At 34.5% G+C, this 14,747-nt stretch overlaps 1 protein-coding gene across 5 annotated transcripts in view; it reads left to right on the top strand.

Moving 5' to 3' along the window:
* Positions 1-14,747, top strand: part of PIGK (phosphatidylinositol glycan anchor biosynthesis class K) — a 78,383-nt gene that overhangs the window by 26,696 nt on the left and 36,940 nt on the right. For all 5 annotated transcript variants that reach the window (XR_008380195.1, XM_053591742.1, XM_053591743.1 and 2 more), the window contains exons 7-9: positions 1,062-1,179; positions 1,377-1,487; positions 3,822-3,994. Coding sequence is in view for 4 of the 5 variants with exons in the window: in XM_053591742.1 (XP_053447717.1) it covers positions 1,062-1,179; positions 1,377-1,487; positions 3,822-3,994 (402 nt within the window). In the remaining variant the exon portion in view is untranslated. The remainder of the gene's footprint in view (positions 1-1,061; positions 1,180-1,376; positions 1,488-3,821; positions 3,995-14,747) is intronic.

Raw genomic sequence — 14,747 nt, 5'->3', positions numbered from 1 at the left:
TTCCTTCCCTTTCTCTGTTATATAAAATAATGCTCACTCTTCCTGGCTTACGTCAGGTGTCACCTGTCTCAGCCCTACCGTTCTGTGCCGTTCCCACCATTCCTTTCTCAGTGTTCATAGAGCATTTTGACTTTGTGAGACACTGAGCTCTAAGAAGGCAGGGGTTATTTTACACGGCGTAATATCAGACATGTGGTAGGCACTCAGTATATATTTGTAAATTAATACTTATCATATTCAAATTAGTTACATGTTTACTGGCCTTCCGGTTAGATTTGAAATTCTTTGAGTATGGTAACTAAGTCATATTTTTTTTCTGAACTTAGCACAGTTTCTAGGACAGCATGAGTGCAGAATAAGTGTTTGTTGAATTACGTATTCATTTGGATTCTGAATCATGTGACACAGACAAGGGAGGAAGAAAGAGGTGGGGCAGCTACTTGGTGCCTAACCTCTGTGGGGTGGTTTCCTTGGACAGGTATTTATACCTTTAACTTTATTTTATTTTTTAATTTTTAACATTTTTTAAATTTTTTAATTTAAATTTTTATTTTTTATTAAATCATAGCTGTGTACATTAATGCGATCGTGGGGAACCATACACTGGTTTTGTAGACTGTTTCACACATTTTCATCACACTGGTTAACATAGCCTTCCTGGCATTTTCTTAGTTAATGTGTTAAGACATTTACATTCTACATTTACTAAGTTTCACATATACCCTTGTAAGATGCACCGCAGGTGTAATCCTACCAATCGCCCTCCCTCCGCCCATCCCCCCTCCCTCCCCTCCCTTCCCCCCTTCCCCCTATTCTTGGGTTATAACTGGGTTATAGCTTTCATGTGAAAGCCATAAATTAGTTTCATAGTAGGGCTGAGCACATACCTTTAACTTTTCTAATGTCAGATTCCTATTGGGGATTCTACTAAAAACTCTAAATTTTTAGCTAATGAAATGACTAAGATTGTCATTTCCAATATTGTGGAAATATTATAGAAATATTTAGTCAATGTGGAATTAACAACATTATTCTTGTGAAAAGTACTATCATTTTTTCAGGTACAATGAGCTACTGTTTATTATTGACACTTGTCAAGGAGCGTCCATGTATGAGCGATTTTATTCTCCCAACATAATGGCTCTAGCGAGTAGCCAAGTGGGAGAAGATTCACTCTCGGTAGGTACATTTTCTCCGTTTGTAAACTGCAGTGTCTTTAGAATGTGTAGCTAATTCTGAAATCATTTACATGCTTTATGAATGTACTGTTATTTCATATTCTTAGGACTTTTTAGCACAATAGAAGGAAATTTTGATTATATTTTGAACATTTTTGTTATAATGATGCTATTAAACATACACTTTTCTTTTCATAGCATCAACCTGATCCTGCAATCGGAGTCCATCTTATGGATAGATACACATTTTATGTCTTGGAATTTCTGGAAGAAATTAATCCAGCTAGTCAAACGAATATGAATGACCTTGTAAGTATTCGCTTGACTTGATTATAGCACAGAGGTATGCTGACCTTAAGGTGATAATGAAGTCTGTTATCCCCTTTACTCTGGGAGGATACTGTCCCATATATTGAATTGTGGCCTTTTCAATTGTTTTGAATCTACCTTTGTATGAGTGTCTGTCTTTACCACAAGAGCCCTAACGTGTTAGCCCAGGAAAGTTGCTATTCTGGAGCTACATCGTTTTCCTTCATTTGCTCATTCTCTTTTCCTTACCTGAAATGTATTTTGTTTTTTTAGATTCCCCTTTTGAAATTCTATCTGTTTTTAGGGGTCAAATAAGAGTCTACCTCCTTCAGCAAGCCTCCACGAGTTCTTTTTGGTAAAATTTAAAAAATTTTTAGAGCCTCCATTGAACTTTATTTTTTATAAGTTTTATTACAATAGGTCTTTCCTGGACCTTACTAATTGAGTTTCGGTTCTCACTTACTGGGTAGCTTCTGGAAGAGAATGGTATTTCCTTATGAACAAATTCCTATGCACACTGCACATATCTTATTTTGAAATAAAAGACCAAATGCAATCACACTTCCGCATGTGGCCCGCGGGCCGCGGTTTGAGGACCCTGCTCTAGGTGATGTTCCTGCCGTGCGCTTTTACTATGCTTTTAGTGTTGCACTATAATTGTTTACATCTGTGACATTTCCAATCTTGCTGTTCACAGAACTTAGTACTTGGAGATGCTTATTGAATATTACGGAATGAATGAAGGAACATGACACAATGCACCTTTGTATGCTTTCTTTAAATCTACCTGGATTAGTGATTAAATTTCTTGTTGGAGGAGATACGTTTTCAGGCTTGAGGGAAGAGAAGTTTAGCATGCTTTTCTAGAGTACCAACTGCAGATGCACAGAAATTAAAATAATACATGATCCTTATCTTTGATAATAAACATATGACCTGGCTAGAGTGTGGGCATTCTGTACATGAAGGGGATTATTGAAAATTAAAGGGAGTAATGCAGCACCTGTGAGTCATTGTGTTGTTTAGGCTAAGGAAATCAGTTGATATAATGCGTAAGATGGGAAGGAATGATTTCATAATAAGTGGAAGTATGTTTGTATTAGTGGCAAAGAAGATAATATTATTTAGTGTTTCCCAAGCTCATTTGTCTATGCTTTTCCTATTTTCTTCTTCCTAATAAAACCCATCAGTGGCTCATGCGGGAATGCCCATGAGGCCTTCAGTATCCCTAGGACTTCAGTTTTATCCTTCATGTGTCCTGTGCTTCAAACTAAGTCGTTTGCTTTACACGTCTCTGCAACTGCTCCTTTACTAGGAGTGTTCTAACTTCCGATCTGCAGATCTGCCTTTCCTTTAAAAATTAGTTTAAACCCACTTTCTTTTTCCCCATTCTCATACTATAAGATGTTAATCTTTTTCTGAAGTGGAACCTGTCATCTTTTTTTTGCCTTGTTAAGCTTATTCATTGCTTCTAGACTTAAATCCTTGAGGACAGATCCACACCTTATCAATCTTCCTGTCCTCATACAACAGTGGGATCTGTATGTAATAGACACTTTTTATGCTTTGCTGAATGAGTTAATATGTGTCTGTCCCTGGTAAATCCTGATGTGGGGTATCGGGAATGAGATTAACACTCAAGTTATTAAAGACGTCTGTTTTGTATTGAAGTTGTGGTTTTCAGACTGTATTCTTTGGAGCTCTAGAATAAGTGTGGAAGTGGCTTGAATTCATTTTTGTCATAGATAAACTAAGAAAGTTATTTGGCTTATAAAATGGTACCTAGGTTTACAGCAGTGGGCAAAGGTGATATGCCATGGGGGGCTATGCTTCAACTTCGCAAGCCAGAGCAGGTCTGTGTTAATGTATTTTCCATATGGGGCTGTCATGTAATATTTTATTTGAATTTAAAGTTTAAATCAAGGGTCTTGATTACACAAATGTCTGAAAACCACTCTAGTAGAGCACCCCACTGAGATGAATACAGACAGAAGAAAGTAATGCTCTTGTCCTAGCGTTGAGTGTGAGCTCCTGGTGGATTTAGTGGTTCAGAATACACTTTGTAGCACGTGGTTCAAGAAAGTGATTGTTCTTTCCTTCCGTGGCCAACTTCCTTTTTTTTTAATCACTGTTCTAATGTCTGTATAGTACTATTTCTTGGAATTGCAAGTATTACAATAGGAACGAAACCTTAATTTTTAGAACTAGTTGCTCCTTTAGGTTGGGAGAGCTTTAAAAATACACTGTAGTCTATGTATGTGTCATTGAATTTATTAAAGTTTTGTGTGTGTTTTTATGGATGTGTGTATTATAATTATTATTATTATTTTTCAGTTTCAGGTATGTCCTAAAAGTTTGTGTGTGTCTACTCCTGGACATCGCACTGATCTTTTTCAGAGGGATCCTAAAAATGTCCTGATAACTGATTTCTTTGGAAGTGTACGGAAAGTAGAAATTACAACAGAGACTATGAATTTACAACAGTATTCAGAAATCGTGGAAAGCGGGTATGTATCTTAAACTATTATTCAAATAAAATATTCTAGTTTTACAACTTATACATTTTTATGAAACATTATATTAAGAGATGAGAGTTGGTGTTTGTAAGTAAAATTATATATTTCCACCCAGTCTTAAAAACTTTCATGTAGGCTGTATGCTTTTCAGATTCATGAGAAAATCTATAAGTATTAGTGGGAAGCTAAGATTGTGATTAGGATTATGTTGGAGCTCCAAAATATAATGTTGGCAGAAGTGCACTTCAGACTTGCTAAAAAGACTTGCCGTAACTGGCTGTCTTGGAGCCATACTTTCTATTGGGCCCCTAGATACTTCATTAGGGAAAGGAGTAAGAGGCGTAAGCCAGGTCCTCCCTCCTTGGGGAGTGTGGATTGTGTGTGAGGGAACAGGGTGTGTGCATGCTTGTTTATAAGAGAAATTGGCTGACTTTGGGTATGTGAATTTTATAAATATTTATAATGTTGTTTCTCTGTCATCATTTTTAAAGGTAAAATACCTTGTTATGATTAAATAATGGCTCTGTTAATAGCCACTTTCTTGAAATATATAGCAATATATTTTGCTGCCCATCAAACTTTGTTATCGTTTGGAACTGTCTAAAGCTGTGTATGAGAAACTCATACTTTGGGAACTTTTCTGGATTGCCAAATGGCAATATACAAATTTTTCACAATTTTGAAAATTTCTGTGGTTTATGATTGAGCTTATAATTGAGTAGAAGTAAATTTTAAAACTAGCGCAAAATAATTTTTTTACGCAGAGTTAGACTTGATGGTATTTTCTAGCTCAGCGGTTCTCACTCTGTGGGTTGTGACCCCTTTTTAACAATGAAAATACTTTGCGGCATTAGGAAGTTTGAGAACCACTGTCTAGCTCAATATTCAAAGCCTTCAGTATTTTCTTTTCCAATTTCCTGTGGTTCTTAGCTTCAAAAATACTTTAAGACAGCAGCTGAGATCCTACAGCAATATCACTTTTATTTCTTGTTTAAATACTAGCTCTCAAATTATCATTGTGAAATGACTGAATTATGCTTGAATACTTAGTTAGGGTCACTATGTCTTTTTTTTCTTAATTTGTTTTACAATTTCCCTTGAACATAAGCCTACATACGATATCACATTTTCTTAGTCATCTGAACACTGTATTAATTTCCTCTGTAGGTAAGACCTTTCTACTGCTGTACTTGTATTTTTTATTCTTTTAACATGTAATATTAAGTATGTAATAATTGTACAATAAAAATTTCAGTGGAATTCTTCTAAGTTTCATTGTATGATTGGGAAGAATGGAATTTTGGCTTTTAAATTATCTGCGTGTATGAATTCAAAAGCACAAATTTTCAGTGCTGAGGATTGTTTTAATTTAATCAAGGAGAAAATTTTTTAGTATCAAAGCCAGAGATACCAAACACTGTTGAATTAGAGCACCCTCTAGTGTTTATAGGTAAATTTTATTTATAATACTGCTATTTACCAGTGTTTTCATGATCACTGATATACTTTATCCAGTTAATTTAGGAGAATTAAGTTTTCAGTGTGCTCCAGGAATTTTTACATGAATGATACAAGTATTATTTTTTGTATGCGAGTGCTGTTGACATGAAAATATGAGTGAGACTTAGAAAGTTTGTATTGAGAAAAGTGTGTCATGAGGGATCAGATATGACAAAAATACTTTTATTAAGGATAATATAGGCTAGAATATATTTGCATTTTTTTCAAGTCTTAAGTTAAAAATGTTACTACAGTGTTACTAAAATCAGCAATTACATATAAAAAATATTACCTTCTACATATACTAGGAATAGAATACAGTGGAATCCATTGGTACAGATTGTCCATATTTTATATTTTGGATCATATATGACGGAGAACATTATATAAAGACCATTGGGAGTACCTGTATGTCTTCTGACTTTATAGATAGAGTAAGACACAGTCATACAGTTAGTAGCAACACTTTGTTTCTGCCTATGTCTTACTAACTGTATTATAATTTATTTCTAAGAGCAGATGAGGTAAAATAAGGACCTGTTGAATACACTTGGCTCAGATAACTTGGTTCCCAGCTTTTTTATTGGAGTCTATATAGGCTGGGTTTGGCTAAGTATACAGAAAAACATTTATGTCAGCGAATCTTTTACACAGGTCACTAGTTTTGTGCCCTTTCTGTATTGGGAAGATAGCCTCTAGGGTGTGGAGATAAGAATATTGCTCATTTTAGTGTTACCAAAATTATAGAAGTCTAAATTCTATAGAATTACCCAAGGAAAAGATGAGACATTATGATTTGTAGACACTTAGTTTTTCTCTTAGTGGAATAGAAGAAATTTTGCTTTAGATACTGAATTTAGGTACAAGACTCAAGTTTTGTTGTTGTAATTTTATCTTATAGTACTGGAATTTCCTTCTCTCTTAATGCAGTATTTAGCAAGTAGAAATATGTGAATAAGGCCTCATCAAGGTCAGTTTACACTATTTTGAACGCCAGACTAGGTCTCTCTCAGGGCGTGGTGGGGAAGTGTCTGCCTTACACAGGAGGTCAGAGACCAGTTAAGTGCTGCCCCAATCATTAACTTTTAGACTTTTCTATGTGCCAGATACAGTGTTCATGGTTCGTTAATGCATTAGCTAAGACAGTTCGTTGTATTTAGTAGAATCCAACCTGAGCTAGCGTTAGTCTCTTCAGGATATTTGTATATAGATATTCTATGTTTTCTGGAACCCAAGGGCAAGTCTCAGTAAGGGACTAGAATCGGAAGCAGAAATTCAGGCAGTCTTCCCTCCTGTTCTTTCGGTCTTTTCTTTCTCTGCTACTCTGGGTGCCTAAGGGACATAAAATGTTGACACCAGTGTTCTGGAGATTTTATTCATTTGTTTTTCTTGCTATTTACTTTCTTCCCCCCACCCAGCTTTATTGAAGTATGATTGGCAAATAAAAATTGTGTGTATTTACAGTGTACATTGTGGTGATTTGATATATGTACACATTGTGAAATGATTACCACAATAGTTATTTATTTATTTTTTGTATTAACAACAATTCAAATCTACTCGGAAATTTTCAAGTATGCAGTACATTGTGATTACCTATATTCAGTTATGGGTAATTTATTATCTTCTTATTGAGTTGAGTGTGGTTAGTAAATATTTTCTCCCATTCCCTTGATGCTCTCTTCATTCTTTTGTTTCCCTTCTTTGCAGAAGATTTTTAGTTTAATATAATCTCATTTGTTTGTTTTTGCTTCTTTTGCCTATGTTTTTGGTGTCATGTGCAAGACTTTTTTGCCTAGATCAATGTCACAAAGATTTTCTTATATGTTTTTTCCAGTAGTTTTATAGTTTTAGGTCTTACATTTAAATCTTTAATCCATTTTTTAATTGATTTTTGTATATGGTGTGAGATAATGGCCTATTTTCATTCTTTGGTGTGTGGGTTGTCCGGTTTTCCCAGCACTATTTATTAAAGAGACTTTCTTTTTTTTTTTTCTTGTGTATTCTTCTCAGCAACTTTGTTAAAGATCAATTAACCATAAGTGTGTGGATTTATTAATGGGACCGCTATTCTAGTCCCTTCTCTATGTATCTGTTCTTATGCTGGTAGCATGCTGTTTTGATTAGTATAGCTTTGTGTAGTATATTTTGAAATCAGAATGTGATGCCTCCAGCTTTGTTCTTTTTGCTCAAGATTGCTTTGGCTATTCATGGTCTTTTGTGGCTCCTTACATATTTTAGAATTGATTTTTCTATTTTTGTGAAAAATGCCATTGGCATTTTAATAGAGATTCCATTGGATTTGTAGGATGCTTTGGGTTGTATGGACCTTTTAACAATATTAATTCTTCAAGTCCATGAACAAGGGATGTCTTTTTATGTATTTGTGTCTTCTTTGCTTTCTTTCATCAATTATGGTTTCAGATCTTTTACCTCCTTGGCTAAACTTATTCCTAAGTATTTTACTTTATTTTTTGATGCTGTTGTACACAGGATTGTTTCCTTGATTTCTGTTTTGGATAGTTCATTGCTCATGTTCTGGAGATGTACACCTCTTCTGTATGTGATGTAGTCTAGACAGAATGAACTTGCTCATTCCTTGTTTTAAATTCCTTAGAGGGGTTTGTGATTAGTTCAGTTTGGGTTAAGTTCACACCTCTGGTCTAACTGAGTGGTAGGTAGTAGAGGTCCTATAACACAAAGTTGTCACTGTTGGGGATCTATCCCATGTGCATAAAAAGGAACCCTCAAAAAGGCCTTGGACACTAGGCAGAAACTCTGAAGGATGGTTACATCAGCCTCATTTAATTTGCTGGTTAATTTTTATGCAGCAAGTGTAATTTCTCCATTTTACAGATGAGTAAACTGAGGCTAAGAAAGATTGAGAAACCTTCCTAAAGTCGCACATTTAATAGTCAAGACGTGAGTGCAGGAGTACTCCATACTTCTAAGAAGAAGAAAATTTTTTTATTCTTTCATAATTTATCCTGAGCTACTGGGCTTGCTTTTTATTAAAATTACTTTTTCTATCACACATACAGAATAAATGACAGCTCAATGAATTATTACAAGGAAATACTCATGCACCCCCCCCAAAAAGGAACAACAATGGTGACATACTAGAAGCTCCCAAATGTCTCATGCCTATTTCTAATCTCTACCACCTTCTCTGCCTTAGAGTTAACCTGTCTCAGCGTTTTTGGAATTTATTTTTGTTACCCGTTTTAGTTTCCTCTCCTAAGCCTGTATCCCTAAACACTATGTTTTGTACCTTTGCTACTGTTCTATTTATAGAATTCATTATTCATGTCTATAACTAGTTTATTTTTTGAGTTAAAAAAATGAAATATAATTTACTTCCAGTGAAATCTCCCTTTTTGTTTTTAATTTCAGGTTAACATGAGGGTACAAACAACCAAGTCACAATATTTGAATTTGTTAGGTAGAGTCCCTCTTGTGATTATGTCTTGTACCTGAGAGGTGTGCCATACACCCCTACATTGTGAAATCTCCTTTTTTGATGTGCAGTCCTTGGTTTTGACAGATTCAGCCCATCACCGTAGGAGCTTTCCTTATGCTCCTTTCTATACACTGTCTCCCTCGTGCCCCTAGAAACCCCGGAAGTGTTTTCTGTTCTCATAGCTTTGCCTTTTCCAGAACGTCATGGAGAAGGAATTGTACATTTGTGCCCTTTTGGGTCTGGCTACTTTCACTAGACTAACGCATCCCAGACCATCCATGTGGTCACACCATCTGTCTATCAATAGTTCTTCATTCCTGAGTAGTACACCTTGGTACAGATACACCGCAGTTTATCCATTTACCTACTGAAGGAGATCCCTCAACCTCCCGGTTTTTGGCAATTATAAATAAAACTGCTGTGAACATTTGTATACAAACCTAAGTTTTCATTTCATTACCTAAGTGGGATTGCTGGGCCTTGAGAAAGTACATGTTTAACTTTGCTAACTTTTTAACTATTTTGTAAAGTGACTATTTTGTTTTGCATTCCTGCAAATAATTGTTCCACATCCTTGCTAGCCCTTGTGTATTTAATAGAAACATCTGCTTGAGATTTGGGTAAAATTGATTGTGGGGAATATAAAACTTAGTGATCAAACGATTCTCTGAAAATTGCCAATAGTAAATTGATATGATTGTGCAACTCTGTAAGCCAAAATTTACCAAGTGGCTCAAATAACAATTGACAGAATTTCTCCCTGACTTTTCTCTATACTATCGATTCTATTAATATGTTCTCCAACATGATTAATTTCCTCATCAGGATAATTCTCTATTATCTTAAGCATCTCGTTTGGCCACTTATTTTAAATATTGTTATTTATAACTATTTGTCATTTCAGTTACTCAAGAGCTCATTAAAATGGAATTTCAGGAATTAAGTGTGATTAATTTGATTTATAAAAGCATCAAAGATAATAATTAAATTATCCATTTCGTCATTTGACTGCATTAAAGTTCTACTGCTATAGTTCCAAAACGTGTTGATCATTTCATGGACATTTTTAAACATCAATTTATTTAATTACCTATAATTAACAAAAACATTAATTGAGTTAGTGTACTAGTATAGCACAATATGGTAATTTATCTCTTTTATAAAATAAAACATCTCTGAATATAAATTGATAAATAACATACTAGAAGTAGTAGTTTCCAACTAATAAGCTTATTATTATTTTAAATTATATCAAAATCAATTCTAATTTAAACACTAAACATACAGTACCTAAATTTTTTAATTGTATAAAATCTAAAGATGATATGTGATCACTTATAAAATTGTTAGAGGTTGATTTATTTGAATTTTTAGTGAATTGCTCTGAATTATATGGAAGGTAGATCCTGGCACCTATGAGTTTTCTTGTAATTCTTTGGTTCTATGACTCTCCTGATACTAATTGTTATATTACTGTTCCACTCTCCTAAATTAAACCTTAATATTCTAAATGAGTTAACAGGTTTACTTAATGTCTATTGTCTGACATTATAGGAGATATTATAATATGATGATTAAAAGCAAGGTCATTGGAATCTGTAAACTGCTGAATTCAGATTCTCTACTTACTAGCTGCGTGACCTCAGGCAAACTACTTGATGTCTTGTACCCTTGGTTCCTGCATCTGTAAAATGTGCACATTAAGTGAGACTTTCCCAAATCCTTCTCTCCCCCCACCCCGCTTCTTGAATTTAATTGAGAAAAGTAAGAACCCAAGGTACTCAATACTAATATGAAACTAGTAGATGAACAACTACACACTAGATGAGAAATTAAATGATGTGCCTGAAGACACAAAGTAACTAATTTACTTCATACGGTTATTATGGTAATTTTTATTTTGCTTATGAAGCACTTAATTCTGTGGCTCAAATAAATGTGCTCAATGTGTTCAGTATTATTGAGAGGACTTACTATATGCACTGGTAAAAATTAATTATTGCCAGAATTCTATTTGTACTGCATTTTTAGCCATTTGCTTTAATTATCTGTTCTGCTTTTATTATTGTAAACCTGTTATTTCATATCTGGAGGATTCTCATTTTTAGAAATAATGTAAAGAATCAGGGAATTCTTTACCAGAAGATGGCAGTAGTATTATATATTAATACATGTGGAACACTATTTTGTTTTAAATGCTGGAGGTTGAGGTGGGGTATATCCTCAAACGAATGTGGTATTTATTTCTTCAGACCATTGAAAGGAGTAAAAGACTTTTGGTATTGCATTGTCAGTTTAAAAAAGAATGGTGGGAATGTCTCATAATACGTAAGTTGTTTTGCTTTAAGAAACCCAGCAATATGGAATTTTACCCATGAAATAGGTAAGAGCTACAGGATACTTTTGAATTATTAATACCACCTCCTGGAATATTTTTAGATATTAGTTTGCATACTATTAAATTCTTGGCTAAGAAATTGCAGGGTCAAAAAACTTAAGGTTTGTGAAGATTATGTATTATTAATTAGTAATAAAGATAAAGCAAAATTTATTTCTAATTTATCAGTGGACAAAAGTGGACTCAATTTTTAAAAGACTGACATATATAATACTTTAGGATTGTAGACATTAGGTAAAACAAAAGGAAAATGATATTTATGTTAGTAATATAAATCTGTAATCTGGTTTCAGAAATTGCTACTTTTGTTGAAGTCATGGTATTCTGTGTTACCTAGTTTTTAAGAACTCTACAGGCGAGACATTGCCTAATTGCTCTCGCTAGTAATAGACAGAACTTTGAAGGCAATGTAATATAGGAGAAACAGCACAAAGGGGAATGGACTTGTGTTCAAATTTTGGTTTAGTTACTTGCTTTGTGTCTTCAGGCACATCATTTAATCTCTCAGCTGGTGTGTAGTTGTTCATCTACTAGTTTCATATTAGTATAGAGTACCTTGGATTCTTACTTTTCTCAATTAAATTTAAGAAGCGGGGTGGGGGAGAGAGGGATTTGGGATTAATGTGCACAATTTAGGGTGTACGGCACACCTCCTGGGTGAAGGGACCAACTTCAACTTAAACTTTACCTAAAAAATACAAACATTGTAACCTAATTATATCAAACCTTATTTTTATCTGAAATAGAAAAAAAAAAGCTTGAAGCTGAAAATTCTCCTTTAGATGCTCTGCATATGATAAGGAAATGGTACTTCGAGGGAGGTGTCTGCCTATTTCTCATTTGCTGGCAAAGTAATAACTCTTCTTTCCTTCTCCTCAACCACTTGTCCTGCTTTTGTCAAAGTTTTGGTCACTGTAGAATGAGTTTGGGAGTGGTTCTTCCTTCTCATTTTTGGGGGATAATTTAAGTAGGATTGGTATTAATTCTTTGTTGAATGCTTGGTAGAATTCATCAGGGAAACCGTGAGATTCTGGGCTTTTCTTTAATGGGAGATTTTTATGAATCTTTTATCTCGTTACTTGCTATTGGTTTATTCAGAATTGGATTTCTTCCTGGGTTAGTCTTGGTAGGTTGTCTGTGTCTGGGAATTGATCCTTTCTTCCAGGTTTTCCAGTTAGTTGATGTGCAGTTGCTCGTAGTAGTCTCTGGTGGCCCTTTACATCTCTGCAGTGGCAGCTGCAATGTCTCCTTTTTAATCTCTGCTTTTATTTGTGTGTTCTCTCTTTTTATCTGAGTGATTCTGTCTAAAGGTGTGTAATTCAACTTCTTGTTCTTTATGGAGACAATTATAAAATTAATTATGGATTGTATAGGAGCATCAAAATAAATGGAGAGATAGACTATTGAGATGAGAAGAGTAAATTATCATATAAAACTTCACTCAAATTATCTGTAAGCAAATACAGTGCTATTTCTTTCAGATTTCTTGTATTTAATAAATACTCAGCACTGTTCCAAGCACTTTGAATTTATTAGCTCCTTTAGTCCTCAAAATAACCATGAGGTATATCTTCGTTTTATATGTGACTGCAGATGCAGAGAGGTTTATATCTTGTCACACACCTAGTAAGTGGGGGTGCTGGCTGTCTGCGTCCTGATAGGCTCTCTTAATCATTACTGTATTCTGCCCTCTTACGATTTTTCATGGAACTTAATAGGCTAGTTATCAAATTCATGTGGAATAGTAAAGGGGCAAAAATAGCCAAAGCCATTTAAATGATTAAGGAGTGTGGGCAGTGATGGGGAGAGGCATTTACTCTGACACTAGTAGGGCTTTCAATTCTAAACCACTAGTGATTGAAATAATGTGATATTGGTTTAGAATAGGTAAACAAATCTACAACGTATTACAAAGCCCACCAAAAGAGACATGTATAACAACATACTAGATAAGATATGGTTTTACAAAAATATTGGAGGACAGGATAGTTGAAGTAATTGGTTTGCCACAGAGCAAAAAATAAAATTAGATTTTGCCTTTACACAGCATGTAAAAGCAATTGCAAATGCGTTAAAGATGCGAAAGTAAAAAGAAAACATCAAAACAATTTTAACCCGTCTTTTATTAAGGAATAGGGAAAGATGTTGTGCTACCCAAAGCACAGCTAGCAAAAGAAAAGATGGCTGAAGATTACTGAAGCAAGATTAAAATGTCACATATAGCAAGAAAACAAACCAACCAATAATAAACAAAACAAAAAACAAAGTTAAATGAGAAGAAGTCTGGCGAAATTATTTGCAACACATATCTCAAAGAATTTCTGTCCAGATTATAGAAATAGCTGTACAACTTGTTTTAAAAAAATAAAAAAAAGACAAACAAAGTAGAAAAATAAGGAAAAGAAATACAGTTTGGAAAGAGGAAAGGAAACACCTACAGATTAGAAGAGAAGTGTAAATTAAAACAATGACATACTGATTCTTGTAGAACATTAAGTGGGATAGAGGGAAATGGAAAATTATACGTTTCTGGTGGAGTGTGAGTTGATACAGCCACTGCAGGTAGCAATTTGGTGTTTCTAGCAAAATTTAAAATGCGTTCAAGTTATTACCCAGCAGCTCTGCTTCTAAATAATAGTTTTAACACAGGTTGAAAACATTTTTCATGAAGGGCCAGATAATAAATATTTTAGCCTCTGTAGGCCATGTGGTCTTAGTTGTAAAAACACAATGCTGCTATTGTAGTACAGTGTTGAAATTTAAATTTTACATGATTTTCATTTGGGATGAATTGTTCTTCTTTTGGTGTATTTTTTTCAACCATTTAAAAATGTAAAAGCCATTCTTAAGTAATGGGACATATAGAAACAGGTGACAGGCCACGTATGGCCTCCTCTATTTGAATGAAAAAAGCAAGTGGCTGAATTATACATAGAGTATAATTTATTAACGAAATGACTTATGGCGATTCTGTGTATTTTCCATGTGTTATATAAATATGTGTGTAAAGCAAAGTACAACAACTGGAGCAAGACGCATTAACCTGTTTAGTCTTAGCAGAGTGACAGGTAGATGCTCAGTAATTTTGACAGCAGTTTTTTTCCTCTGATACTCCCCCTCCCCCAACACACACTACTATTTTAGAATTACCTGGACTGTGCAAAGGTGGGCATTCAAGTTAGCTGGTTGTGCGACTACCACTTCTACCAGAAAAGAGTTAGTTCAGAAGTCTCAAATGAGGACTAGAGTTTGCTTTTCTGTGATTTTATTATATCAGCTTTGCTGAGTTACTTGGGAAGTGTTCTTTTTTTAACTGGTATTTGCATTTTTAATACTACGTTGCAGGCTGACAGTGAATCAGATGCATTCCAACCGTTGGGCCAGAC

The sequence above is a fragment of the Nycticebus coucang genome, chromosome 5, assembly GCF_027406575.1.
Source record: "Nycticebus coucang isolate mNycCou1 chromosome 5, mNycCou1.pri, whole genome shotgun sequence".
NCBI lineage: Eukaryota > Metazoa > Chordata > Mammalia > Primates > Lorisidae > Nycticebus > Nycticebus coucang.
This window is presented reverse-complemented; position numbering and strand designations above follow the sequence as displayed.